This window comes from Colletotrichum chrysophilum (assembly GCF_026319265.1).
Source record: "Colletotrichum chrysophilum strain AFK26 chromosome Unknown scaffold_30, whole genome shotgun sequence".
Taxonomy (NCBI): domain Eukaryota; kingdom Fungi; phylum Ascomycota; class Sordariomycetes; order Glomerellales; family Glomerellaceae; genus Colletotrichum; species Colletotrichum chrysophilum.
The window spans coordinates 171,078-197,459 of NW_026517317.1; the positions used below are offsets into that span (position 1 = coordinate 171,078).

General features: G+C 54.8%; 8 protein-coding genes and 1 non-coding gene across 9 annotated transcripts; 5 read left to right on the top strand and 4 right to left on the bottom strand.

Annotated features, from left to right (window-relative positions):
• Positions 1-294: 294 nt before the first annotated feature.
• COL26b_004795 (uncharacterized protein) lies at positions 295-2,240 on the top strand (the record flags this gene model as incomplete). The annotated part of the gene is made up of 3 exons (XM_053177661.1): positions 295-1,301; positions 1,411-2,187; positions 2,228-2,240. The coding sequence occupies 3 exons, from the start codon at positions 295-297 to the stop codon at positions 2,238-2,240; spliced, it is 1,797 nt and encodes a 598-aa protein (XP_053038373.1).
• A 351-nt stretch (positions 2,241-2,591) lies between these two features.
• COL26b_004796 (uncharacterized protein) lies at positions 2,592-4,241 on the bottom strand (the record flags this gene model as incomplete). Its single annotated transcript, XM_053177662.1, has 3 exons — positions 2,592-3,603; positions 3,690-4,058; positions 4,120-4,241. The coding sequence occupies 3 exons, from the start codon at positions 4,239-4,241 to the stop codon at positions 2,592-2,594; spliced, it is 1,503 nt and encodes a 500-aa protein (XP_053038374.1).
• A 2,147-nt stretch (positions 4,242-6,388) lies between these two features.
• COL26b_004797 (uncharacterized protein) lies at positions 6,389-7,999 on the top strand (the record flags this gene model as incomplete). The annotated part of the gene is made up of 1 exon (XM_053177663.1): positions 6,389-7,999. The coding sequence occupies one exon, from the start codon at positions 6,389-6,391 to the stop codon at positions 7,997-7,999; it is 1,611 nt and encodes a 536-aa protein (XP_053038375.1).
• Positions 8,000-9,379: 1,380 nt separating this feature from the next.
• Positions 9,380-11,539, top strand: COL26b_004798 (uncharacterized protein; the record flags this gene model as incomplete). The annotated part of the gene is made up of 2 exons (XM_053177664.1): positions 9,380-9,482; positions 9,558-11,539. The coding sequence occupies 2 exons, from the start codon at positions 9,380-9,382 to the stop codon at positions 11,537-11,539; spliced, it is 2,085 nt and encodes a 694-aa protein (XP_053038376.1).
• A 1,470-nt stretch (positions 11,540-13,009) lies between these two features.
• On the top strand, positions 13,010-13,849 carry COL26b_004799 (uncharacterized protein; the record flags this gene model as incomplete). The annotated part of the gene is made up of 1 exon (XM_053177665.1): positions 13,010-13,849. The coding sequence occupies one exon, from the start codon at positions 13,010-13,012 to the stop codon at positions 13,847-13,849; it is 840 nt and encodes a 279-aa protein (XP_053038377.1).
• A 5,046-nt stretch (positions 13,850-18,895) lies between these two features.
• On the bottom strand, positions 18,896-19,647 carry CRP63 (60S ribosomal protein L32; the record flags this gene model as incomplete). The annotated part of the gene is made up of 4 exons (XM_053177666.1): positions 18,896-19,004; positions 19,082-19,203; positions 19,341-19,465; positions 19,608-19,647. 4 exons carry the CDS (start codon positions 19,645-19,647, stop codon positions 18,896-18,898), a joined length of 396 nt encoding a protein of 131 aa, XP_053038378.1.
• Positions 19,648-20,391: 744 nt separating this feature from the next.
• On the bottom strand, positions 20,392-20,477 carry COL26b_004801. Its single transcript has one exon. It is a non-coding gene; the product is annotated as a tRNA-Glu (tRNA).
• A 382-nt stretch (positions 20,478-20,859) lies between these two features.
• On the bottom strand, positions 20,860-22,362 carry COL26b_004802 (uncharacterized protein; the record flags this gene model as incomplete). The annotated part of the gene is made up of 4 exons (XM_053177667.1): positions 20,860-20,949; positions 21,006-22,094; positions 22,160-22,218; positions 22,302-22,362. The coding sequence occupies 4 exons, from the start codon at positions 22,360-22,362 to the stop codon at positions 20,860-20,862; spliced, it is 1,299 nt and encodes a 432-aa protein (XP_053038379.1).
• A 1,036-nt stretch (positions 22,363-23,398) lies between these two features.
• On the top strand, positions 23,399-25,361 carry COL26b_004803 (uncharacterized protein; the record flags this gene model as incomplete). Its single annotated transcript, XM_053177668.1, has 3 exons — positions 23,399-23,719; positions 23,782-23,892; positions 23,943-25,361. 3 exons carry the CDS (start codon positions 23,399-23,401, stop codon positions 25,359-25,361), a joined length of 1,851 nt encoding a protein of 616 aa, XP_053038380.1.
• Positions 25,362-26,382: the final 1,021 nt, after the last annotated feature.

Consider the following 26,382-nt stretch of genomic DNA (forward strand, 5'->3'; position numbering starts at 1 on the left):
TAAAACATGCAGTTGCGTGTGGTGGAACCCGACAGCAATATCCGCAGGTGATCTGCGGGATGCCGGGTTGGTGGAGTTAGCCTCCGCCCAACTGCCGGCGCGCAAATCGTCCGATCTGGGGAAGCCGGGACCCCTCATTCCCGCCCTTGCCGTTTCCCTCTCCTCTCCCCTCCGTCGCCTTTAAATACCGCCCATCCACCGGTAAGTGAGTCTGTGTACTGATCTGAGTACCTTAATTTTAGTGCCTGATTCTGACCAACGACGATACTCTTGGACCTGCGTCAGTGAGATCCAATGGCCAGCCTCCTCACGAACATCCTCGCCTTCATCACTGGCCAATGGAGCCTCATCTCCCCGGACTGGAGGGACCCCGCCTCCCACGATCCCAGCTGGTACCGGTACGTCCGCGCCAGTAAGTCCAAGACGATCTTCCCGGCGCGGGTTCTGCCAGATCTCACGCGCGGGGACGTCGCGAACCCCTCGGGGCTGGTCACCGGCGAAGGCGGGCCGACGATCCTCACCCGGCTCTCCGAGTCTGATGAGATTCCGTCCGTGACGGTGGACTTTGGACAGAACACCGTCGGCATCGTCTCCATCTCCTTTGCCGGGTCTGAAACGCCGGACGGGGCGGGTGACGCCGCAAGGCCCGGGATCCGGCTGGCGTTCTCCGAGACACTGCAGTTCCTCAGCAACGTGAGCGACTTCTCGCGGTCGTATAACGGGGACACGATCACGCCCGGCAGCGAGCAGATTGCAGTCCGCAGCGAGCCGTACGTCTGGACCGCGCAGCACGGGTGCCAGTACCCGGGCGACGGCGGCGGCAAGGGCAAGGTCTGCGTGGACGGGCTGCACGGGTTCCGGTACCTGCGGATCTACCTGGACGCGCTGCCGTCGGACGCGCCGTACACGGCGCCGCGCGGGCAGGTGAAGATCGCGTCGGTGAGCCTGGCGCTGTCGGCGTTCCACGGGACGCCGGAGACGTTCCGGGGGTGGTTCGAGTGCAGCGACCGCGAGCTGACACGGTGGTGGTTCGACGGGGTGTACACGAACGACCTGTGCATCGACACGTTCCGGGCGGAGGACATTGAGCCGCGGGACGCGGACAGCGAGTTCCTGGAGGGCCGGCTGGTGATCCACGACGCGCCGAAGCGGGACCGGGACCCGTATGTTGGGGACCTGGCTGTGGCGGCGCTGACTGCGTTTCTGTCGCACGGGGGCCTGGTGGCGGAGGCGAGCGGGAATGTGTTGGCGGATCTGGCGAGGCGGCAGAGGGCGGATGGGTGGATTCCGCCGGCGAGCATGTGAGTTTGGGGGTTGTGTTTGACGTGGAGGAGAGGGTTTGCTGACGGTTTGCAGAAACAATTACACGCTTCCGCTGTTTGATTACCCCCTTTGGTGGGTTGTCTGCAGCCACGACTATGTGTGGTACACCGGCGATATGGGCTATCTCGAGACGTACTACCAGAATCTGCTGGCTGTGATGGACCAGTGGTATCCCTCCATTACGAACCCGGAGACGGGTCTGGTCACGAAAGGGCTGAACGGGACGGGCGGGTACGGCGACTACGCTTTCCTCCCAAGGCAGGGGCCGGTAACGTATTACAATGCTCTGTACGTGCTTGCCCTGCGGCGGGCGGCGGAGATGGCGGCGCAGCTTGGGAAGACGGCGGACCAAGAGAGGTGGAACTCGCGCGGGGACGACGTTGCCAAAGCGCTGGCCCAGAGGAACTTTGACCAGAGCGTCGGCGCATTCTACGACGGCACGACGGGGGCGGACTCGGACTCGTACGTGGCCGCGCACGCGCAGGACGGCAACAGCATCGCCATCCTCGCCGACGTCGTGTCCGGGGACAAGGCCAAGGGCGTGCTGGCGTACTACGCCAGCGCGGCGTCGCGGGCGTACGGCAACGCGTTCTACGACTCGGACGCCGTGGGCCAGGGGTTCAGCCAGCGGGTGTACGCGTTCGTCTCCTACTTTGAGCTCGCGGCGCGGCTGAAGGTCGACGACGGGGACGGCACGGCGGAGGGCGCGGTGGAGGAGATGAAGCGGCTGTACGGGTGGATGGGCGGGCAGGACCCCGGGGTGACGTTCTGGGAGGGCATCGGGCCGGGCGGCAGGCCGTATGAGGACGGGTACACGAGCATGGCGCACGGGTGGAGCACGGGGATCGTGCCGCTGATGAGCTCGTATGTGCTCGGGGTGAGACCGACGAGTCCCGGGTTCAAGACGTGGAGTGTGATGCCGGTGAGGGCTGGGTTGAGGTGGGCGAGGGGTGTTGTGCCGACGCCTGAGGGGCAGGGGGTTGGGGTCGAGTGGGTTGATGAGGGCGGAGGAAGGTTCAATATTGCTGTTCTTGCGGAGAGGGGGACCAAGGGGGTTGTTGGTGTGCCGTTTGAGGAGGGGATGGTGGTTGAGGTTGATGAGCGGGTTGTGTTTAGTGGGAGAGTGAAGGAGGGGAGAGTTGAGGGCAAGAGGGTGGTGGTTGACGTCGAGGGGAAGGGATGGGAGACCAGGACGGTCGTGACAGTAACAGCACTTTCAGAGGGGCTTTAGGTAGTAATTTCCTTACGGGTGCAAACTACCTCAGTGTCTATAGCTTCGACTGTCTAGTAAGGTTTACATGAATGGCTTTAATGTTTGAATAGGCAGCAAGACCGGCCTCGCCCAATTCCCTGCCGATTCCGCTTTGCTTCACACCACCAAACGGAATGCGCCAGTCGCTGTCGTTGCTTGAATTGATCCACACCATGCCAGCCTCGATTCTCTTGGCCACGGCATGGGCACGGGTCAGATCTGTGGTGAATAAGGCGCTTCCGAGGCCGTACTGCGTATCGTTGGCGAGAGCGATGGCATCATCCTCCGACTTGAATCGGCAGATGACGACAAACGGGCCGAAGACCTCCTCTTTGAAGACTCTCATATTAGGTGATACCCCGGTGAATACCGTGGGTTCGATGAAGTACCCGCTACCATCAGGCTTGGACGGCCGGCCTCCCAGCTCAAGCTTCGCACCCTCTTGCTTGCCGATGTCGACGTAGGAGAGGATCCTGTCGAATTGTGCCTTTGTGACTTGGGGTCCTTGGAAAGTGCTTTCTTCGAAGGGATCGCCGACTCTGGAGACCTTTTTCACTTGTTCTCTGAACGCTGCCAGGAATTTGTCGTACACGGCGTCCTGAACCAAGATCCTCGACGTTGCGGTGCAAATTTGACCCTGGTTGGACATAATACCGGCGTGGGCCCAGTGGACGGCGACGTCCAAGTCAGCGTCATCAAACACGATGAGAGGGCTCTTTCCGCCCGTCTCGAGCGTAATGTTCTTCAGGTTGTGGCTTGCCATCTTCATGATTTCCTTGGCTATGTTGGTAGAACCGGTGAATGCGATCTTGTCGACGTCCAAATGGGACGCGAGAGCTGCGCCTGCGACGGCTCCGAGGCCATTTACGATATTGACCACGCCCGGCGGGAAGCCTGCCTCGATCACGAGGTTGGCAAAGTACAAGATGGAGAGAGGGGTCTGCTCTGCCGGCTTGAGGACGACCGTGTTGCCGCAGGCCAGGGCTGGGCCCAACTTCCATGCGGCCATCGCGAGGGGGTAGTTCCAGCTGTGGGGAATAGTCATCAGCCATTTGCTTTTAGGATGATCCCTTGAAATATCTTAGGGTCAGAAAGGGGAGAGAGGAGTTCTTACGGAATGATTTGGCCACAAACTCCAATAGGCTCGCGGACAGTGTAGGCGAACTTCTCGGGCGTCGTCTCAATCACCTGCCCAAACACCTTGTCGGCAAAGCCGCTGTAGTATCTCAGCGTCTCGATGGCCTCGGTGAGATCCTCGTTGAGCGAGACCAGGTACGGCTTGCCGTTGTCCCACGTCTCGATCGTGGCCAGCGTCTCGCGGTGCTGCTCCATCAGATCGGCGAGGCGCGCCATGAGCTTGCCGCGATCTGAGGCGGGCAGGTCTCGCCAGCTCGGGTGGTTGAGCGCTTTCCGCGCTGCTTGCACGGCTCTATCGACATCTTGGCTCGTTGCGGCGTGGACGGATGTGATTTCTCGCTCGTTTCTGTGCCGAATGTGTTAGTCGAAAGGATGAAAGGGCTTCTTGGTGGCTGAGAGCATCTTACGTAGGGTTGATACTGGCTATCTTTCCGCCGTCAGAAGACTCAACCCATTGGTTGTTGATGAACAGTCCTGTTGGTTGGAGGTAGGTTCTCCCATTGGGGGCAGTGAGCTTAACGGAAGCCATAATGTGTGTGGTGGTAGATGCGATACAAGAGATCCGAGTAAGTCTGTCCCCAAGAAATAAACGAGCTGCCTCGGGACCGTGCAATTGACTTTGATACTGCTCACAACACAATGCACAGCTTTCAATGCCGGCTCCCTGGACTCTAGATTGGCGCTGTTGGTCACCCACAAAGTCACACATTGCATGTCACAACCTCATCCACGAGGAGGGGCAGCCCGGCCCGGTATCTATCCCACCGGCGCGGAGGGTAATGAGTTTGGCGCCTGCAGAAAGCTCTGAAATAGAGTATCAAGACACATTTCGGTCTATCGTACTCGGAGCGAAGAACGTATTTTGGTGCAGGTACTTCTCGATGGTTAGTGGTGCCCGGTGAATTAGCGTTTATCATGATGAAATAGGAAAGAAATTTGGCCAGACTGTAACCTTGAAACCTGCCGTCCTTCACGACTCCACCTTCCAGGGTTCTAGCTCTAGCTCACCGAAGCTCGGCCGACGTGGGCAAGGATTCTGCTGCCGCACAACCGCTTTGACAAGCAGACGGCGCGATGCTGAAAAGGGAAAGAATTTGGGCCAAACTCGAGTTGCGTCCAATGTCCCCAATCTCTCCGCACGAGATCGACTTTTCCCACTTTCCGGCTAACATCCCGCGGCAAACGACTTATCCACCCCCAACTGCGAACCAACAGTGCAGCTGTGAGGAGTCCCATCCAGCTCTCAGGAGCTTCCACAGTGCTGATACAAGCTTTTCTGGTGGAGACCGCCCAATTTTCCTGTATCTGCGCGGCTATATTTCCTGTGTACTTGCTTACTCTTGTTACAGATAATAGTAGCGACGACGACGAAGACGACGATAACGATAGAAGCGACAATAACAGAAGCGACGACGATAGAAGTAACGACGACGACGGTAAAGTAGAGCATAGCCACAGGAAAACTAGCCGGCCGCTTCGTGAATACGAAAGAGGAGTTTGGGTAAAGGATCTGGTGGAGACGTAGTTTTGATCTGTGAATACCCTCGAGGCACAATATGCCCAAGGCTTTTTGCAAGATAACAAAGACAGAACATCCAGAGTACAGCGAGCAAAATGATCCTGAGCTTCACAGATGATGCTTCCTTACAAACCACAAGCTCAATATCAGGGGTCAAATCAATATTCGGTGTCAGAAAGACTGCTTCAGTCCAATCACACATACAATGCGAGCAGCTTCGGTTTCATTCTCTCTTAATTCCAGTGATCTATCCGTATTCTTGTATCATGGTTTTCCATTAATATTTCAGCGTGAAAACTACAGCTCTTCTGCCTTATCGGGTCACCCATGCAAAGCGGAGCTGCCATGTGGGTACAAAGGGGAAATCACTATCAGTTCGTCCAACTAACTCACTTGGCTCTGGTGTGGTTAGGCTGAACTGCCTGTTGTAGTCGACGTCCGGGCCGGGCTAATAACGTAACTGACTCGACACGACTGGCTCTCCCAAATCCGCGGTTCTACCCCACGATTTGAAACTGTCAACTCTTCCAACTCGTACGTAATGAGATCCAGCCCATGCTATCTGCAAAATCCGGGGTACCAACGTCATCTTGTGATGCAGTTTTCACGACGGGAGGACTACCGACGCAGTAACGGAAATGCAGGAATGAATATCTTAGGCAGGTATCGACGAGCAAAGACAGCATACCCCGCCGACCGCCGACCGGGCCGTGACCATGATGTGTGGGAGATGATGCCCAATGACTCGTCTCGACACATGATCAGCAGGGACAGAACGAGACTTGACAATATGAGCAACAGTTCCGATACATCCTGAGTAAACCGCATCGAGTTTTAGGAGCTACGACACCAGCGAGCAAAAGCTGAAGAATACATGCGGCTTTTAATGAAATTGGAACCAGCTTCTTGATACGTTGCCACACTGAGCGGCTTATCAGTGAATGCCACGCCCCGGGGGGAACATCGGTCATTGCGCATCCATTCCTTGTTCCCGTCCCATCCTTGCAGTTGATATAAAAACTATTGAACACCAACACGCACCCTCCCATCTCAGAATCATCAACCAGCATACCTCTCTCGTTGCAGAACACAGTTGCGAATGTTATCCCACAAACGTTTTCCAATCACCCCGAAAATCCCCCCTATCGAAAGAAGTTATGGATAACGACCCCGAATCGAACCCGCCGCTGAAGCACCTACACACCACAGACCAGGCCGCCCAAGATGCGCAGGACCTCGCCTACCTCGGCCACGACCAGGCCCTCTCGCGGAAATTCAGCACCATGAGCATGCTCTTCCTCGCCATGTCCGTCCTCGGCACCTGGTCGACCTTTGCCCAGGGACTCTCGAGCGGTCTCACGAGCGGCGGGCCCATCGCCATCCTCTGGGGCCTCGTTCTCGTCACCTTCTGCAACATATGCGTCGCCGTGTCGCTGGGCGAGCTCTGTAGCAGCATGCCGACGGCCTTGGGACAGGCGTACTGGATTTTCCGCCTCTCGCCTGGCCCGATGGGCCGGTTCATGTCCTACCTCTGCGCCTGGATCAATACCTTTGGATGGTGGACACTGTCCGCCTCGCAGCTTGCCTTCATGACTAACTTTATTCTGAGCATGAAGGTCCTCTTCGTCAACGACTGGGCCGGAGCTGGTGTCGGATGGATCAATTTCCTGCTTTATATCGCCGTCACTCTGGTGGTAACGGTCGTCAACCTCATCGCTTGCCGGAGAGATGCCATCCTACCCGCCTTCAACAACTTCATTGGAATTTGCTTCATCGGGCTCTTTTTCGTTTTCAGTCTGGCGCTCCTAATTTCCGTGGGCGTGAAGCCGGATCTGCATTTTCAGCCTGCTTCGTTCGTTTTTGGACAATGGATCAACCAGACTGGCTGGGGAGACGGCGTTACCTGGTTCACCGGCCTCGTCCAGGCTGCATATGGGCTCACTGCCTTCGACTCAGCTGTCCATCTTGCCGAGGAAATCCCCGCACCTCGCAAGAACATTCCCCGCGTTATCTGGCTCTCGGTCGTCCTTGGAGCTATTACTGGGTTCATTTTCATGGTATGCTGTCTATTCAGCATCCAAGACCTTGATACCGTCTTGAATCCCGTCACCGGTCTGCCCTTCATGGACCTTTTGAATGAGGCTGTCGGGCTTCAAGGGGCTACAGTGCTTCTGTCTCTGTTCATCTTCAACGGCATGGGTCAGGCTGTCAGCATTGTTACGACCGCTTCCCGTCTGACTTGGGGCTTCGCCAGAGACGGCGGGATCCCATGGAGCCCCTATTTCTCCAAGGTCAACGAGGCCTGGAGGGTACCAGCACGCGCCTTGTGGCTACAGGGTGCCATCATCGGGCTCGTCGGCGTCCTCTATACGTTTGCCTCCACGGTGCTCGAGGCGATCCTGAGTGTCAGTACGATCGCCCTGACGGTCTCGTACGCGATGCCCATTATAACCGTTCTTCTCGTCGGCCGCGATAAGCTCCCGCCTGGAGAGTTCAGGCTGGGGCGGCTTGGCCCCGTCATCAACTGGATCTCGGTCATCTACTGCGCGATTACTACCGTCTTCTTCTTCTTTCCTTCAGAGCCTAGTCCAGCGCCGGCCGATATGAATTACGCGATCGCCGTGTTCGGAGTTATGATGGTGGTGACACTGGGTTTCTGGGTGGTCAAGGGGCGGTATACGTATCTGCAAACTGCGGATGCCGAGGTGCGGATCATTGAGGCGCAGAATGCCGAAGTTGCGACTTCTTCTGTTCCTCGTAAGAACTGATGGATCTTAGAGATACACGATCCTTCTTTAATTTTAGTCTTCACTCAATCAAATTCACCCGTGGTACCAATTCTGCTTGAATTCATCTGACCGATTGCCTACCATGGACGTGATGAAGTTCTAGATCTTGTAATCATTGCTGAACATGAAGATGTGAAAGATCTCAACTGAACAAATATCCCAATAGTCAAGCTACTCCATCCATGTCTAGAAGACATTGGCAACTCGGTTCCTCTCGACAGCAGGGGGCGGGCGCCCGTCCCGATGCCGCTCCGATGAAGGTGGGGACGTCGCCTGCGGGCTTGGCTCGGGGGCCCCCACCGTTCCGTTAGCGTGTCAGACTAAGATAAATACCCTGCCGAATCAGCCGCTTCTTCAGGGGATCTGCATGGTCGATTTTCTTTCCCAATGCAGCAGGTGCACCCGCCAATGAGCTTACACGACGAGACCGCCCTGTATCACTTCGCTCTTGTCTCGTGTCGTATCGCCCTTGATTGCATTCGCATTTTGGGCTGAAAAGCGGCCGGCAACACTGCCGGTTGACTCTCCGGTCCGGTTCTAGACTCCGAGCGCCGCTGCGCCGCTGCGTCGCTGCGCGGAGGCGCTGCAGCGCGAAGCCTGCAGGCACTAGATATCTCTTCTGAGGCGCGCTCCACCAGCAGAATGGAGCGGGGAGGGGCGGACAGCGCCGACCTCAGGTTTCCGTTCCGAGTGTTCGAGGTGTTGGTTCCGATGAGGAAACACGAGTCTGTCAAGACAATACGCTCTCATTTGGGGGCATTCGGGTTTCTAAACGCTCTCAACTTATTCCACTCATAAACAAGTCAATATTGCATACGTTTTAAAAGTCTTTTTCATGGCAGAAAGTCCTCGGACGCGGTGCGAATGTCACTCGGTGTGCCTGTGTGGGGGAAGTTGTACATGAGTCGCAGGGGTGGAGGCCGATGGGAGGCGGATGAGGGACCAGGGTTGATGGAGGAATAGAGCCAATGACGACTGGATCGCGGTGTAACAAGCGGTGATTCTAAGCTGAGATTGCCCAGTCGAGTTTATCTTACGTTTGATGTCAGAATAATCTCGACAGCTGCTGAGGCTAACCCTTGTACGATTGTTACCTATCCCCCGATATGCCGGCGTCACTTCCTGTCTATAAGTACAAGGTGCCCGCGATCGATCTTTCACGAACTCTCTTTATTCTCCCCAAGAATTCAAACAGACAAGTCGTTTGCCTTCTATACTCACCAACATTTTGTCTTACACTTAGACAGCTTCGAGCCTTCAGGCCTCACCTCATCTTATACCAACTATCCATCATCGACCTTAGGTCGAATTGCAAAGACCACCGTATGGCCGAGTACCTCAGCCCAGACAGCCCCCAATATGTTTGCAGACACCTCTTCGATAGCCGGCTACACGATCTTCCGGGAAGATCCCAACGACGCCGCTCCAGACGTATCCTCTCAGTCTTCATCACATCCTCTGGGTAGGTCTCCTAGCAATGAACCACGGTGTCAGACACTCGTTCGTCGTTCCCGAGCTAATTGTTGTCTTCATACAGATCAGCTATCGATTGAAGAGATTCAGCGCGCTGCTAAACTCATCAAAATCCATGCTGGCACCAAGGCCCTCAAGTTCAACTGTCTGACTCTGCGCGAACCCAAGAAGAATGAGTACGCTGCCTTCAAGTCCGGCAACGGTCCTCGTCCGGACCGCCGCGCCTTCGCCATCGTCATCGAAAAGGGCACTTCGCAGGTCTCCGAGGTCGTCGTCAACCTGAAGACCTCCAAGGTCGAGCTCTGGAAGGATATCTTCGACGCCGCCCCCACCCTCACCTTGGAGGACCTCGACATCTGCGAGTCCGTCACCCGACAGGATCCTCGCGTCATCCAGGCTTGCCGCGAAATCGGTATCTACGATATGTCGAAGGTCTTCATTGACGCGTGGGCCATTGGATTCGATCACCGCTGGGGCACTGATCGCCGTCTTCAGCAGGGAATCGTTTACTATCGCAATTCCCCTGATGATAACCAGTACGCCCACCCGCTTGACTTCTCAGTCGTCGTCGATACCGAAAAGGCTGAAGTCCTGGCTGTCGATATCCGACTCGTGAATGGCCAGCGGACCAAGGTCCCTCTGGAGGAGCATAACTATTTGCCCGAATTCATCGGCAAGGGTTACCAGAACAAGCTCAAGCCCATCGATATCACTCAGCCCCAGGGTGTCTCGTTCCAAGTTCATGGCAGCGAGCTGTTCTGGGCGGGACTGAAGATGCATGTTGGCTTCAACTACCGCGAGGGTATTGTTCTTTCTGACGTCCGCATTGACGACGAAGGGCGTGAGCGGAACCTGTTCAACCGCATCAGCGTGGTCGAGATGGTCGTTCCCTACGGAAACCCTGACCCTCCACACCACCGCAAGCACGCCTTCGACGTGGGCGAGTATGGTACGGGCTTCATGACCAACTCCCTTAAGCTTGGTTGTGATTGCAAGGGCGTCATCCACTACATGGACGCCATTATGGCTGTGGGTACGGGAGAGGCAGCTATCGTGAAGAATGCCATCTGTATCCATGAAGAAGACAACGGGCTTCTGTACAAGCATACCGACTACCGTGACGGTACCGTTATTTCCGCCCGCGACCGCAAGCTCATCATTTCCCAAATCATCACCGCTGCGAACTATGAGTACTGCTTCTACCACACGTTCCTCCTGGACGGTACCTACAAGCTGGAAATCAAACTTACGGGCATGCTCAATACCTATTGCATGCACCCCAGCGAGACCGCGGCACCGTTCGGCACGGAGGTGGCCCCGGCCATCAACGCTCACAACCATCAGCACATCTTTTCCCTCCGCGTCGATCCCGAGATTGATGGTCCGGGCAATACTGTTGTGCAGAATGACGCTGTCACCGCGGATGATCCCCTCGGCTCTTCTGGAAATCTGTACGGCAACGGCTTCTACTGCAAGAAGACGCCCATCCAGACTGCCTCTGGCCATGAGTACAAGCACGAGACAGGCCGCTCTTGGGACATCATCAACCCCAGCATCATGAACCCCGTGGCGAAGAAGCCAGTCGCCTACAAGATCCTCAACAACAATTGCCCTGCCCTCCTCGCCAAGCCGGGAAGCATGATCTGGAAGCGTGCCGCCTTCGCCCGCAAGGCGCTGTGGGTTACCCCGTACAAGGACTATGAACTGTTCCCCGCGGGTGACTATGTGTGTCAGTCGAGCGGCGAAGAGGGGCACCCCTACAACGAGACCGTCGTCGACTGGGTGAACAGGAACGAGTCGGTTGAGAACACCGATGTCGTCTGCTATGTGCAGTTCGGCCTGACGCACTTCCCGCGCACTGAGGATTTCCCCGTGATGCCGGCCGAGCCCGTCGGCGTCATGATCAGGGCGTCCAACTTCTTCAAGAAGAACCCGGCGCTTTGGGTGCCTCCTTCGGTTGTGGCTGTCGACAAGACTTCCAAGAATGCGTTCGCGAAGTCTGAGGCCGCTGAGTCTTGCTGCGGCAGCAGGGACAGCAAACTGTAGAGGATTTGAGTTGGGAGACCAGAGTTGGTAGTCTCGTGCCGTTGCCTTCGTTCGATTTGGTAGTTCAGCAGTCTTTTCCGAAATTCAAAATCAGTGCCACTTATCATCATCAGTATCGTGCTTCGAATGCTGCTCTTGGTGCTTGTGTTATGGCAAGTACACCGTAGGCCATATAGGGCTGATTTGCTTCATGATGCTTCGAATAACTCAAGTAGTTTGCGATTACGTGATTTCATCAGATAAAAAAAGAGTGTCATTGGACCAAGATCTCGGGGTCGTCATTGCTTGTTGGCTAATTAATGTGCCGAGAATCCGCCCGTGAATCTCTACTCCACTATCCGCCTGATAAGCTGTTTGGGCGTCCAATCTTCCCTTCTTCCAGGGGGTTTCGGTGCCTGCCAACCCAACCCAACGCCCACCCTGCTACCGGAATCTGGGGTAGGTGCTCCCGCCTAGAGCCGTTCTAGAACCAGGTTCCTCTTTCTCTCATCCTCCCATCTTCACAACCTCAGTCGAACGGAAGACATTTGGTTTTTCGCTTTTCGACGCAGCTACGTCAGGGAATTTTGAGGGAAGAATCTGCCTCTCACTTCAAAACGCCGGCGTCGCTTTGATACACCCTTCGGTCAAGTAATCCGCATTGTCGCTGCCGCATGCGAAGGGAATCGCCGATTGAACAGTCAACTTTGTCGTCGACCTCGAAAGAGAGCTCGATGGTTATGGAGCATGTGAGTTCGACTCAACAGACCTACTGACAAACCATCTGTTTCAATATGTCCGCATGCTAAACAAGATCACTTCCATAGACTTTGCTACTCGTCAACGCCAGCCGCAACGTTCGAATGCACAGAGAACCCAACATCTCGTTCCACTTCGGTATCAAACGCAAGTGCATGACCAATTGCCAAGAAGAAATCGGTGCGTACCATGCCGGTTAAACGGGTCAGGATCGTCAAGGGCTCTTGCTGGCCCTGCAAGAAGCGCCGCATCAAATGCGACCTCTCCAAGCCAGCCTGTCTACGCTGCGTTTCTTCCGGCGCCACGTGTGACTACAACAGCCGTCTGATACGATGGAGTTCCCGGCCGAGTCCTCATATGCTGTCTCCGTGTAGCATTCCGCGGAACGACCTGCATCTGACCGTGTCGATCGACGTATGCGAGCGGCGTGCTCTCGACTACTTTCACTGTCGCGTCTGGCCCCTCCTTTCTGCTTCAGAGGAACCTTGCGTCCCCCCAACCCAGGTCGCCTTGGAATACCGAGTCGTGTTACTTGCCACTTGCGTGCTGTCCGAATCTCACCGGCTGTTACAAGACGGCAAGCATACCCGCGATGTGCTTTGCAAGAAGCGGCTCGAATGCCTCTCTGCCGTGCGGGCCGAGATAGAAGGTTGCTGTGCCGACGCGCAGGGAAATGGGCCTATGATCGGGCTTCTGTTCGCAGTCATGCTGCTGTACTTCGACGACGGATATATGAGCTGTATACTCAACTCAGCATCGACCTATAGCCATTACAGTGGTATCCTGGCTATTCTCGAGCGTCTAGGTGGCGTCGACGCTGTGATACAGACGGCTGCCGAGCCGCTGCACATGCTGATCTCGGAATTTGCGACAACAGATCTCACAACATCCATGATTCAAGGAAGGCCTCCTTGTTTTGCCCCCGAAGTGTGGGATCTTCTTGATCGGGTCCCGGTTTGGTGGGGCCGTGACCCTTTGGGTAGATGCTCTCTCGCGTCCGTTTTTCGCGAGATCGCTAGTATGAGCCAGTACCTGCAGGCAACGGCTGAGATGACTGAAGAGTTGTCGATGGAGCGCATCCACAAATTCGAAGCTGCCCTCCGCCCCGTATACGCGCCCCCGTCCCTCGAGGAATCTGATGGCCGTAGCCCTTCAGAGTTATCCGAGTCCTCTTCCGTCATTGAGGCGGAAGCTACACACGCGTTTACCCTTGTCCGCATATTCCAGCACGCCGCCTTGCTGTACCTGTACAGAGCCATATGTGGTCTTCCAACTCTGCACCCACTTGTCCAGCAACATGTCAAGTCCTGCCTTGCCTGTATCTTCGAAATCCCCAAGGAGGCGAAGGTCCGCAACTGCATTATTTTCCCGTTGTTCGTTGCAGGAGCCCATGTCAAATGTCCAGAGGAGCAGAGGTCCGTTCTAGGCATGGCTGATGTGGTTTACGACGGAATGCGCTTTGCTTCGATTGAGGCCGTTAAGTCCGTCTTCAAAGCGGTCTGGTCGTCCAACTCTGATACGTCCTGGTTAGAGATGTTCAGATATCTAAGTCCGAACGCTTTAGTGCTCTAAAACGTCGATGAAACTTACTACGTTCCTTAGAAGGGTGGAGGAGGTCAGTCTTGAAGAAATAAGGATGGTGGTTGATGTCGAGGGAAAAGGACAGCAGACTAGGACCGTCGTGACAGTTGGAGTACTCTGGCCGTAGACTTATTCCCGGGTGTGTCAATGCTGCTTTCAAGGAGTATTATCACAATTTGAGCCATATTTGGATAAAATTGCGAGTTCGCGGTGTCAGTTGGCTATCCGGGCAGTGTCTACACACGCATGTACTTCCGTATATCTTGCCAGACCACCAACGCTAAAGCGACTATATTTCCTATATACTTGCTTCCTTCATCATTATCGTCGTCGCCATCGTCGTCCTCGTCGTTTTCCATACTGCTATCTTCCTTATAGAAGTATTATATCTAGTATAGTGGAAACTGCTCGGATATCCAACTGACACTGCCTGGCTAGCGAGACTTGGAAATGGACCTGGAAGATTCCAAGCTGCTGAAAAGGGCGACATCTCCCATCCAGTTGCGAAATGCGGCAAGCTCTTCAGATCTTGTTGGGCATTTGCTCATCATTGCTGTGGGAATGCGTAAGCTATTCCTTCCGCCCCTTCCCCCAATCCTTCCACTCGTAGTTCGGTGCGCGGCGCGGATCATGATGCATTGCAAGCCACGGGGCCAAGACCACGAATGCTAGCGATATCCCGAACATCCACTCCATGAGTTCTGTCTGGCGCTTGTGCACATACTTCAACGTGTAAAGAGTGTAGCCGTACAAGGCCGTCAAGAGGACTACGAGAAACAAACAGAAGCTCATGGCGGCGCCTTGGCGGCACTGGAGTCGAGGCGAGCCAGGGGTGAACCAGCCGTATCGATCGGGGATGTGGAGAACCGAGGATTGGATGTGGTATCCTCGGGGAGCGACGGCTAGGTAGGTCGGATTGAGCTGGCCATGGATGATTTCTTTGAAGGGTGCGTTTCTGAGTTTGTCCCTGAGAAGGCGATCCATTTTGGGAGTTGGTGGATTGTGCGAAGATATCGATGTGGAGATCACAATACAAGACCATGTGTGTATGTGGTTGATGTCTTGTGACAAAATGGGACTTTAAGATGGCGAAGAGATGATCTGCCTCAAAGCTTACGATTGAAGTGATTATCAAGGTTACGTCTGGGCTGCCTTCAGTTCTTCGCCGTGGCCAAAAGGGTGTAAGTTGAGGGGACACTCAACATGACTTTCGCAGGAGCCAACTACCTCTTAAGCTGGGAGTCCAAGTCCGCAGACTTAGCAACATTTGAAACTAATTTCAGAGTCTCTGCAATAGTTCCAACGCTTTGAAGAGATTTCTGCTAACATTTTGAGTTGGTTGTGGTTCATGATGGGAGCCATCGTGGTGGGGGCAAAAAGGTGGGCAAAAGAGGAGAAACACCGAAAACATACAACACCGGGCATTCGCCAGTCGTCACCGACCTGACTACTACTCCGGCCCTCATTAGCTTATCTATGGGAGAGCGGACGGGATCCCGAGTTTTCCAATGGGTATGGTCGTATGTGGTGGACTCGGGAGGTCAAGTTGCCCATGGACTTAGGCGAAGATGCGCACGGTTTGAGATAAAACACGATGAAAACCCGAGGAACCTTCGCCTCAGGCTAAACAGCACTGGCATAGGTGGCTTATTTTGCATCGGGCATCTGATCTGTTGAGGGCAGCATACCTAAAGCGAGTCTCGTTACAGATGTTTAGGCTGTCGCAACCGTAAGCTAGGATCTTTTGATCACAGTTGGAACCTAGTCATGTTAGATTCGGATTTCCAATCAGACTTGAGAATTAAGTGTTCATATATTGGTTACAATACATAACTTAACGCGCTTAGTTCTTGCCTTCCAAGCCAAGTTCCTCTCAGAGGTTCGCTGTTTCCCACTTTCTCCGCAAAGTGTTATATCGAATCCAAACCTCGCTTCTCATGGTAAGAGTTTCAGTGGTTGAAGAAAACGTAGAAGCAAGTTCAGCTCGAGAAACCATTGTTGAGTCCGAATCTTCTGTCCCAAACCACATTTTGACCCTATGATCCAACTCGTATCGTCTACCTCCTCCTTTCGCGAGCTCCGATTTGTCGATGAAAATCTACATAATTCCCGGTAAGAATACACATGCAAAGTATTGAGACTGAGTATACTCACCGGAACCCAAGTGGTTTTCCCGCTATGCTCAGATCTCTGCAGACCCACGACAACATGAACACTTCCATGATCGTTGCCGGAGACTTCGATCGTATCATGAATTCGCAGGCCTCTTTTCGGGGAAGCCTTATCCCAGCACCCAGTCTTGTGCAGAGAGTAAGACTCCCCGGGCCGCCATGGTTGCCAATTTCCGTTGAAGTTTTCCAACCGGGTCCCGTCAGCCGGTATGTGAGAGATCCAGTTGTGAGCATATTGGCCAGTCCAGCACAAGTGCATGTTGGGAGATAAGGGAACAGACTGATACACAACGTTGAAGTTTGAAGGATTGGCACCTGTGTAATTAGCCTGAACAGAAATTGCGACCTTCAAACGATGTTTCTGCGCCAGTAGAGTCTCTAGGTCGTTTCGATCCTCGTGAACATGGATAGCATAGCTAGGCATAGCGATGATCATTTGGACTATTTGAGAATTTCTCTGTCAGATATAGAAGAAATTCTTCCCAAGACTTCTATTGAGGCTCTATGTTGGCTAAAGAGGGGGTTTGAGTTGGGCAAGCTTTCGGGATGCAGCACATGATATTGCTCGTGAACCAGACTCGCCCACATGTGACGATCCGCACTATCAAAACGACGAAACTTATGTCTGATTTACGTGGAAACATGATCTCGACTTGAATCAATGCAGATGGCCTGCTCTGCAACCATGTCATGCATGATAGCCTGCTTTTGGCCGGCTGGAGGATGCTTCTGAAGAATTGACATTGCTCTCGATTCCCGTCTTCACCACGTAATACCTTTGGAACAAATCGAATACTGCCACCCCAACCTCCGGGGATAATTGGCGACCAATCGGCAACGGCCAGCAAAGGGACAGAATCGGTTCGAATAACCTTAACTTGGTATCATGATCGTCCCCAAATCCCCAACCACTCAAGACGACATCCGACCCTGCTGTCCAGCGGACCTCCCGCAGCCACGACGCCCCACATCGTCACTCGCTCATCTGAGCTTTTGGCGATCTCTGATTGGCTGACGATGCCGCACCGCGACCAACCTTCGTCACGCAGCCACAGCCACCTTCACGCTCAGCCACTCTACGTCACCTATCACTTAGAAGCTCTTGGCAATACCACCACCACCAGGTTTTGGACGAGGGAGAGGCAGCTCATTGTGCCACCACAACCAAGGACGCAAGCGAGCTTGTCATTCTGTCAGTTTCTACCCTTTGGCTCCCTCGTCACACGCTACGAAGGACAGGAAGAAGGTATATATCCCGCCCGTTCCTTCTTGGCTCCTCCATCGACTGACACTTTCCAAGCCAAGTCTGGACTACCTCACTTCACCACAACAAGCTTTCCTGCAAACCAACCGTCTACCAGCAAATCCAAAAACGTACGTTCCTCACCTGCGAACGCTTGAGCCCCCTCCCAGAAGCTCGGACTGACATACTCTCTACCAGAGAACCCACCAACACACCTTCAACATGCCTTTCTTCTACTCCAAGCCCATCGGTGGCAAGAACTTCGGCACGAGCGTGCACGCAGACCGCCACGGCATCCGCCGCGGACCCTGGCGCTTCCGCATCGGCCGCTTCAACTGCTTCAGGTAGAGGCGACGCAGCTATGAAGTGTGCGTGTCGTTGCCCTGAAAGTGCGACCGCTACCGCGACCAGGCCTGGGACCTGCCTACCTACTTCTTGCGTTCTGTTTTCCCCAGACGACAGTCTTGGGACGATGGACGAACGACTTTACCTTTTATGAGATCATGGATACCGGCGTTTTGCTTTATGAGCCCTTTGGGTTGGTAGTGCGAGCGTTTCCTGACTTGTCTGTCCTTATTGGGTTACCGCCGTTGCGACTGGATTGGCCGCGACGGCTTTGGGCGGAACGACGAGAGTCGTGCCCAGGTAGATAATGAATACTTTTCTTCATTGATAACACAATGGTTGGGCGATGGCTTGAATTGGTAGGCCCCCCTGGCCATGAGATGGGACCGGAATTTGGGGATGGCATGATTTGACAACCAACCTCAATAATGACACTACCTTCCAGCTCACGAGGTGACACCCTGGTGGGAAGCACGCCTCAATATAGTTCGCAGAAGTTGGAGTACGTGTAGCCAACTGGTATCGAGCTCGGAACTCTTCTATCTTATGGCCCCAGCTCGACTGTCGATGCTTGACGAGGAAGTCAATGACAGACATGCTCAGAGGAAACACAGGGCATTCAGCTAAACGTGAGTGTCATCTCGCGAAATGCCAGAGGTACGAAGACATGGCGTTGGAAGACACCCATCTGGAAGACACCCCAGATGTCTTCTCAGCCGAAAGGCCGACTTGTCACTGCGCATGGAAGCTGGCAAACATGATTCTCGTAGAACAACCAACCAACTGGGAAGGTGGTGACATTTTCGAATTGAGCGTAAGAATCTTGTTTTCCATGCCGTCTAACGCCATTATGAAGTACCAAGATGTCCCGAACCACCCTCGAAGCCGGAGGACACGCCAGGCAATGCATCAAGGTCTTTTGGCTCTGTTTGACAAAGTTGCTGCGTTTTTTTCTTTTGTATTCATTCCTAGCACAACGGTAAACCGATTTGCCATGCCAGGCCTCGCAGCAGAACCCTCCTGAATCATCGCAGTGTTGTAGACCGTTATCCGATGCAAAGTTCTTTTGTTTTATTCCTCTTTTTGTTCCCCGTTATCCCTGGAGAAGAAAAAGAAAAGAATACCGAGAGGGGTAGAGAGCACACCAACGCAAAGTGTAAACCGTAAACCCTTTCCCCCTCGTCGCCCCACGCGCCCCTTTCCCCCAGAATGGATTTGCTATGTTCCACAGAAAAGACAGGACCCCATCCGAACGACCAAAACGGAGTATTCTTCCGCTTAGACCTCGGTGGTGACCTTGGCCTTGGGGTTGGTGACCTTGACGCCGAGCTGCTTGGCGCGGGAGATAATGTCGATGCGCTTTCTCGAGGAGACGTTGTGGGCGATCCTGAAAAAATGTGTTAGAAGTCACTACTCGTGACGAAACACAGAGTCGGTTATCGTTGGGGGTTGGGTGGTACGCACTCGGCAGCGTAGGTGCGGTTGTGCATCAGCAGGAGGTTGACGTCGTTGACGTTGCTGACGAGGAAAGCCTTGTGGCCGGAGGGCATCATGTACTTGGTCTTCTTGTTGGAGCCGAAACCGATCTGAAGGGCGAGGGAGTCTTGGTCAGCGATTGTCCTCGAGGAAAGGGCCCCTCCAATGTCTCCCAAGTTGGAGCATCCAACATTCTCCCTCTTCCAAAAGTTCTGTCTTCCTCCGCGGGTTTGGGTGCTGAACGTACCGAGGGCATGGTCATGTTGCCACGGAAGCGACGGCGAACACGGTTGTCAATACCCTTGGGCTTGCGCCATGATCGGTCAACGCGCATAAAGCGGTCGCTCTGGTGGCGGTTGAAGAGCTTCGTGCCTGTAAACACATATCCGTCAATCGTCTCGTTCTAATCCAAAGGTCTCGCATGTGTCTCGCGTAATGACTTTCATCGTCGCGTTGTGTTCTCGGAGCGGGGTGTATCGGGTGGGCTTTTGGCGTTGTGGGAGGAAGGACATACGCTTCTTCACGATAGGGACGTGCTTCTTTGCGGCGACCATCTTGAACGAGAAAAAATGTCAGTATGCAATTACGACGGCGACAATTATTGCAATTGTCGATAGTAGAGCAGGGCGACTCGATTCTCACCTTGACGGTTGTTCCTGGCTGTGGTTAGTCGGGGTGGTGTTGGACGTCGAGACTCGGAACTGGCGAAAAAATTGGTTCAATCGGGTGGCTCTGCACGACGAACCCACGACTTGAATTAGGGCTCGCACACGTGTGGGAGGTACGTACCGGCGCTCGCCTGTCTTGGAAGGCGCTAGCAGCAGGGGAGGCCATCTGCAGTTCAGGAGCCCCACCAAGCCGCTCACCTTGACCCCGCTACGTTCACCGAAAGTGCCGCACTAAAAATGGTGCTCTGCTGCGAAGCCAGTTCATCTCAACTCGCCGCATCATAGACATTGGGCAATGTCGAGGCAAAACAGACCCCCTGTTTTTCCTGTGCTAAAGCGACCAATCTCATGCGTGCTCGCTATCGTCGTTGCCGAGAAAGTCGCTATTATTGTTGCTGCTGTTGTTGCTACTGTCATTAGTACTGTCGTTGCTGCTGTTGTTACTGATGTCTTCACTGCTGTTTTGTTACTATTATTGTCGCTATCTATCATTGCCGTCTATCGTCGTCGTCTGTCGCCGTCCTCCTCACTAAAACCACCCACCCAGTATGCGGGAATGTAGTCGCCCACACAGACAGGTAAGTCAGAGGTTCTCAAGGCCAAAAAGGTTGGCGAAGGGCAAAAATGAAGTTCCCACTACGAGGTTCGAACTCGTGTCTCCTCGGTGATTCATATAGAATGAAAGCGAGGTATGCTAACCACTACACTAAATGGGACGAGGAACTAAACTCGGCCGCATGCAGCTCTGGAGCGTTGGTTGCGAAAGGTGGAAGCCAAGATGCCTATACCCCTTTGATGTGAGCTTTGGTAAAGAGTGGCAACGGGGCACGTCCATCGTTTGTTTGAATCACCGCCGGCATACATGGCAGATGGACGCCATCAAGGTTGAGAAAAGACATGGTACCCGTGATCCGTGGGGCACCGTTCATTCATGAAGGGGGATGATGCCCAAGCTAACAACAAGCTACAAAACTCCTCTCCAGATCCCGTGTCTATGCTTCACCCTTCACCATCCAGGGTTGTCATCATGTCTGTCATGAAACGTAGGGCATCGTGCCCCAAGACTCTGTCCTCTAAAAGTCTCTATATGTTGCCGTCTTACTGCGGCTGGCACTGGGGCTGGCCATCCTCCTCGTCCTCGTCCTCCCACTCGCCTCCGAATCCTGGTCCGCCGGCGTTTCCGCCCATCTACAAACACTTTGTTAGCGCGTGTTGCCAGTATCGCAGGAGCGATTCAAACTTACTTGGTCCAGGCTGTCAACCTCTTCGTATTCGACCTCGTCGACTTCGTCCGCCTTGATCTCGGGAGGAGGGGGCGGCAGAAGCTTGTTCAGAGCATCGTACTCCTTGTCCTCCTTCAACCAGCCGTCCTCGGGGAACTCGACATTGACAATCAGGTACAGGTCGCCCCTAGCGTCACCTCTCTTGTGCGGCATACCCTCTCCGGGCACCTTCAGAATGTCGCCAGGGCGAAGGATGTTACCGCGCTCCCGCTCGAGGTGGATGCCACGGCCATCCAAGTGCGTCAGCACAGTCCTGGAGAAGCCGCCGAGGGCCTCGGCCAGGGTGACGGTCAGTTCAGCAGACAAGTCGTTGCCGATGCGGGTGAAGTCGTCGTGGGGCTCCTCCTGCAGGTGGAACACAATGTCTCCAGGAGTCTGGTCGGGGTGCTGGTCGGCCTCTCCCTCTAGCACGATCCTCTCGCCGTTCTGGGAACCTCTGGGAATGTAGATCTCGAGCACCTTGGTCTCAGATGTCGTCCGCTTGCCCTTGCACTTCTTGCAACGATCCTTCTCCTTGCAGAAGTTGCCAGAGCCCTCGCAGCGGTCGCAGATAACCGTCTCCTTGCGCACCAGGCCGGGTCCGATCTGACGGAAGGCCTCGGCCATACCGGCGCCTCTGCACTTGTCGCACTGTTGGGGCTTAACGTTCGCCTTGGCGCCGGATCCTTTGCAGGTGCCGCAGACGACCTGCTTGTTGGCAGAGAACTTGACTGTCTTGCCCTTGTAGAGCTCCTCGAGCGTGACCTTGTACGGCTGGTCCTCGTCGGGACCGCGACGAGGCCGCCTGGGGCCAGCGCCGCCGGGACCGCCAGGACCGCCCATACCGAAACCGAACATTTGTGACAAGATATCGTTCAGGTCGACCTCGACGCCGCCGGGACCGCCGCCGCCGCGGGAGGGGTCGAAGGCGGCCATGCCGTGGGTATCGTAGAGATGGCGCTTCTCCTCATCCTTCAAGATCTCGTAGGCCTGGCTGACGGCCTTGAACTTGGCTTCGGACTCTTCTCTGCGATCCTCAGGGACCTTGTCGGGGTGATGTTGCAGGGCAGCCTGATGGGAGCGGCTAAGTTAGTTCAACGTTGGGTGTGATCGCGAGACTGGGAGTGGCCACGAACCTTTCGGTATGCCTTCTTGATCTGGTCCTGGGACGCATCCTTATCGATTTCGAGCAGCTCTGGTAAAATGCGTCAGAAGTGATCCACCGCGACCAAAAAAAGGTACCCCCCAAAGGGCTCCATAGACAATTCAGATGCTTACCGTAGAGATCGATCTCCTCCGCCCCGGCGTCAGCACCGGCATTTGGTCCACCACTGTCCATGATGGAGAATTTTCTGAAGGTGTACTCGGCAAATGTTTCGCTCGAGATGTTCAACCTTCGGCGGTTTGGTTTGGTGATGTGGAAAAGGTGGGATGTGGAGTCGACCTGAAAAATATTTGTCTAGAGTACCTGTTTGCAGCTGGTGGTTTGGCGGGGTACTTTGCCAGCATCCAGTGCCTTACGGGGCGCGCGGTCCCTAGGTACCTACAGCCTGTCCAGCGAGTGCGCGGCAGATGATATCAGGTAAGCTGGGCGCGGCCTGGTATCCGTAGCCTTCAGGTACCTACCTAGTGCGACCAGTCTCCAACCCAGGGCACCCCGCCTGCACTGCAGCTGCTCATCATTCATCCAGGCGGTGTCCGAATTCCCTATTTCCCAACCATCAGTTCCCATGCACTTTTTGTAATGGACGAATCACGATACCGATGTTGAAAACGAGTGAGCAAGAAAATGGAGTAGTAGACTGCTGCCCCATTAGCAATTGCAGGCGTACCGAGTTGAGGCAAAGCACCGAGCAGCACGCCTGTACGGAGGTCCGCTGTACAGACGAATCTGTGCAACGCATCTTCGACTTTCACAGGCAACCGAACGTAGTCATCAGACCAACCCCGAGGATACCGAGAAAGAATCTGGAAGACAAAACTGGACAACTGCCAGAAGGTCGTCGAAACCTTGGCCAGCTTGAAGTGAGAGGTCAGGGTTTGACATTCGTATGACTAGTGTCATCTGAATCTTGGGAAACCCAAAACGTTTAAGAATCTGGTTGGCTTGGATAGATCAAGGAATTGCCGTACGGCCACCATTTCAATTCGGGCATTGCGTTGTATCGCTCTGATTGTGCCAGTGTGCAGGGTTGTTGGTGATTTGGGACGCCGCCAGCGACCTGCTGTGTTGTGTAAGTCGGTACCTCGCTTTGTACATATCTGCTTTTTGCGCCACATGTGGCTGAAGCTCATCGTCAAATTTCACCCAAGGTCAGCTCACTCATGAAGGATATTGGTGAATCTCAGGACGGCGCCATTCTCATGTTTTCAACATGTCAACAATAGCCCTGCGGCCGCATAGCAGGTCAATACTCCAACGATCAGCATACACCTGCCAACAGTGTCGCGCAAGCTCACCGAGATGGCACTCTTCTGCTAAGAAGACGGGCGGATTTGAGGCCCTGAGGAAGAAGCTTCCGTCCCTGGCCGATGGAAAGCTGAGAGACCTACCGACCAAGCCTGCTAGGACACGCTTTGCTCCTTCACCAACCGGATACCTCCATCTAGGCTCATTAAGAACCGCCTTGTTCAATTGGCTCATTGCGCGGGCCACGGGAGGACAGTTCATCATCCGTGTTGAAGATACGGATCGGGTGAGGACGGCTCATGCGCATGTCATTATTCATAGGAGGGCCTAGGACTCACAACTTACCAGACACGAATCGTCGAGGATGCCACATCTCGTCTTCTTGCAGATCTGAAATGGGCAGAGCTCGACTGGGATGAAGGTCCTGACGTCGGCGGCAAGTTCGGTCCTTACCAACAAGTAAGCCTCACCCCTTCATCCTCCTCCTGTACACGTCTAACATCTCGCAGTCACTACGGCTGGACCACTACAAACACAACATCTCCCAGCTTCTCGAAAACGGCCACGCGTACCGCTGCTTCTGCTCGTCCCACGATCTCGAGCGCCACAAGCAACAGTCCCTCGAGGGCGGCGGCACCGCCCACTACCCAGGAACCTGCCGCACCATCCCCGTCCCCGAGGCCGAACGCCGCGCCGCCGCCGGCGAACCCCACGTCGTCCGCTTCAACGCCCAGGGCCGCCGCCCCTCCTTCGTCGACAGCGTCTACGGCAACTACCAGAAGAGCGAGGACGAGGACGACTTCATCCTCATCAAGACGGACGGCTACCCGACCTACCACTTCGCCAACGTCGTCGACGACCACCTCATGAACATCACCCACGTCATCCGCGGCGCCGAGTGGCTCATATCCACGCCCAAGCACATCGCCCTTTACGACGCCTTCAACTGGACCCCGCCCACCTTCGCCCACGCCGGCCTCCTCTGCGCCCAGAACGGCGAGAAGCTGAGCAAGCGCAACCACGACATCGACATCTCCTCCTACCGCGACAGGGGCGTCCTCCCCTCCGCCCTCAACAACTGGCTCGCCCTCCTGGGCTGGAGCATGAGCGAGAAGGACCTGGCCAAGAAGGACGGCGAGGTCATCTACACCACCCAGGCCCTCGCCGAGAAGTTCTCCCTCCGCTTCACAAAGGGCAACATCAAGACGAACCCGGACAAGCTCGCCGTCATCCAGCGCAAGCACCTCACCCACCGCCTGCGCGAGGACCCGGCCGACGAGGCCCTCCTCCGCCGCACCATCGTCCCCGTCTCGACCAGGCTCCTCGCCTCCATCTCCGACCTCCTCGCCGCCAAGAAGGAGGAGTACCTCACCAACCCAGCCAACCACCGCCACGCCTTCTCGACAACGGACTTCTCCGGCCTGACCCCCGTCCTCGCCGACCCGGCCACAGCGCCCGCCCACATCCTGCGCGTCAACCGCGCCCTCGCCGCCGACTCCCCCGTTGACCCGCTCGACCTCATCTACGAGCACCCCTCGCTCTTCTTCCGCCCCAGCGCGACCGCCTACGCGCGGCACACCTTCTCGCGCTCCCTCTCCAAGCTGGACGACCTCAAGGACTACGCCGGCGCTGCCGGCCCTGAGGCGCTGCTCGCGGACCTGCGCGCGTCGTTTGAGGCCGTGCCGGTCGCCGAGTGGGGCGCCGCGAAGCTGCAGCAGGTCATCAACGATTTCAGCGAGCGGCATGCCACCGAGGTGACCAAGGACGACGGGACGACGAAGAGGGTCAAGGCGACAAAGGCGGCGTATACGTTACTGAGGCTGGTCCTGACTGGCGATCCCCTGAGGGGGGCCAAGCCGGCCAAGCTGCAGCTCGCGCTGCTCGGGAAAGAGGAGACCCTGCTGAGATTTGACATGTGTGCTGCTTAGGGGTCAGGAAGCAGATAAGAGGGAGGACAGAAAAGTTCGGGGGATAGTTACACGTCTGGTGCCTCCCTCCAGCGTGGTCTGGACTCGCCTCCCTGTCTGGTGCCCAGATGGCGGCAGTGAGACCTTTCGAGTGGAGTATTGTACGATATTATGTTCGTTACAGCCGAATGAAAACATGCACAGTATGGGGCAATGAAGATCTTGGGCACCCACCAACATATTGTCAAGAAATCGGGTCACTCGGTCTTCCTTCAATTGGGCTTGCTGCTCCGCAATGTTCGTAGTTGTCTTGGTCCTGACTGCTCGGCCGTGTCATTGGGTAAACAGCCGACTTGTTGCATTGCGTCTTCATTCACGGCAGTCACATACATACGTTTACCATGAGATACAGCACAAGTACACATGCGGTTGAATCTCCGTTCTCAATTTCTGTAGACACATCTACCTCATCAGATCATGTGCAAGCCTCCCCACCAAACTTCACAGAAGTTCCTTTCGATACACACATACGTACACACGTAGGGGAGACGATATTAAAAGGTAGACGTAGTAAGCACGGGTAGCTCGATCATTAAATTTGATGTGCGGGACTTTCAAAACCAACTCGTGAGAGTAATAAGAGGAAAAGAGATAGTTGGTAAGAGATTATATCGAGACAAGGAGAGAAAATCTTGGGTTCGTGGGAATAAGTAGTTAAGGGGAGAAGAGAAGAAAAATAACAACTGTCCTCCACCATCTCGTGATGGTATAAAACCCGGTCGCCCCTCATCCCTGGAAGCAGTTCCGTTTCTAAAACAATGCAACGCTATGATCATATCGTTCGCGGCCGTCGGGGGTTGTGCCATCGAGCCAGCTCTGTGTGGCTCTCACGCTCTCTCTCTCACTTGCAATCCAATTCAGCTTCGTGTCTTCTTTTGCCTCGAAGTGTGGTCTCATTCCCGTTTTGTACGCCCGTGTCTACAACCGAATTCCATCTCCTGAAAATGCAGCTAAAGATGATGATATAAAAAGGTGTTACTAA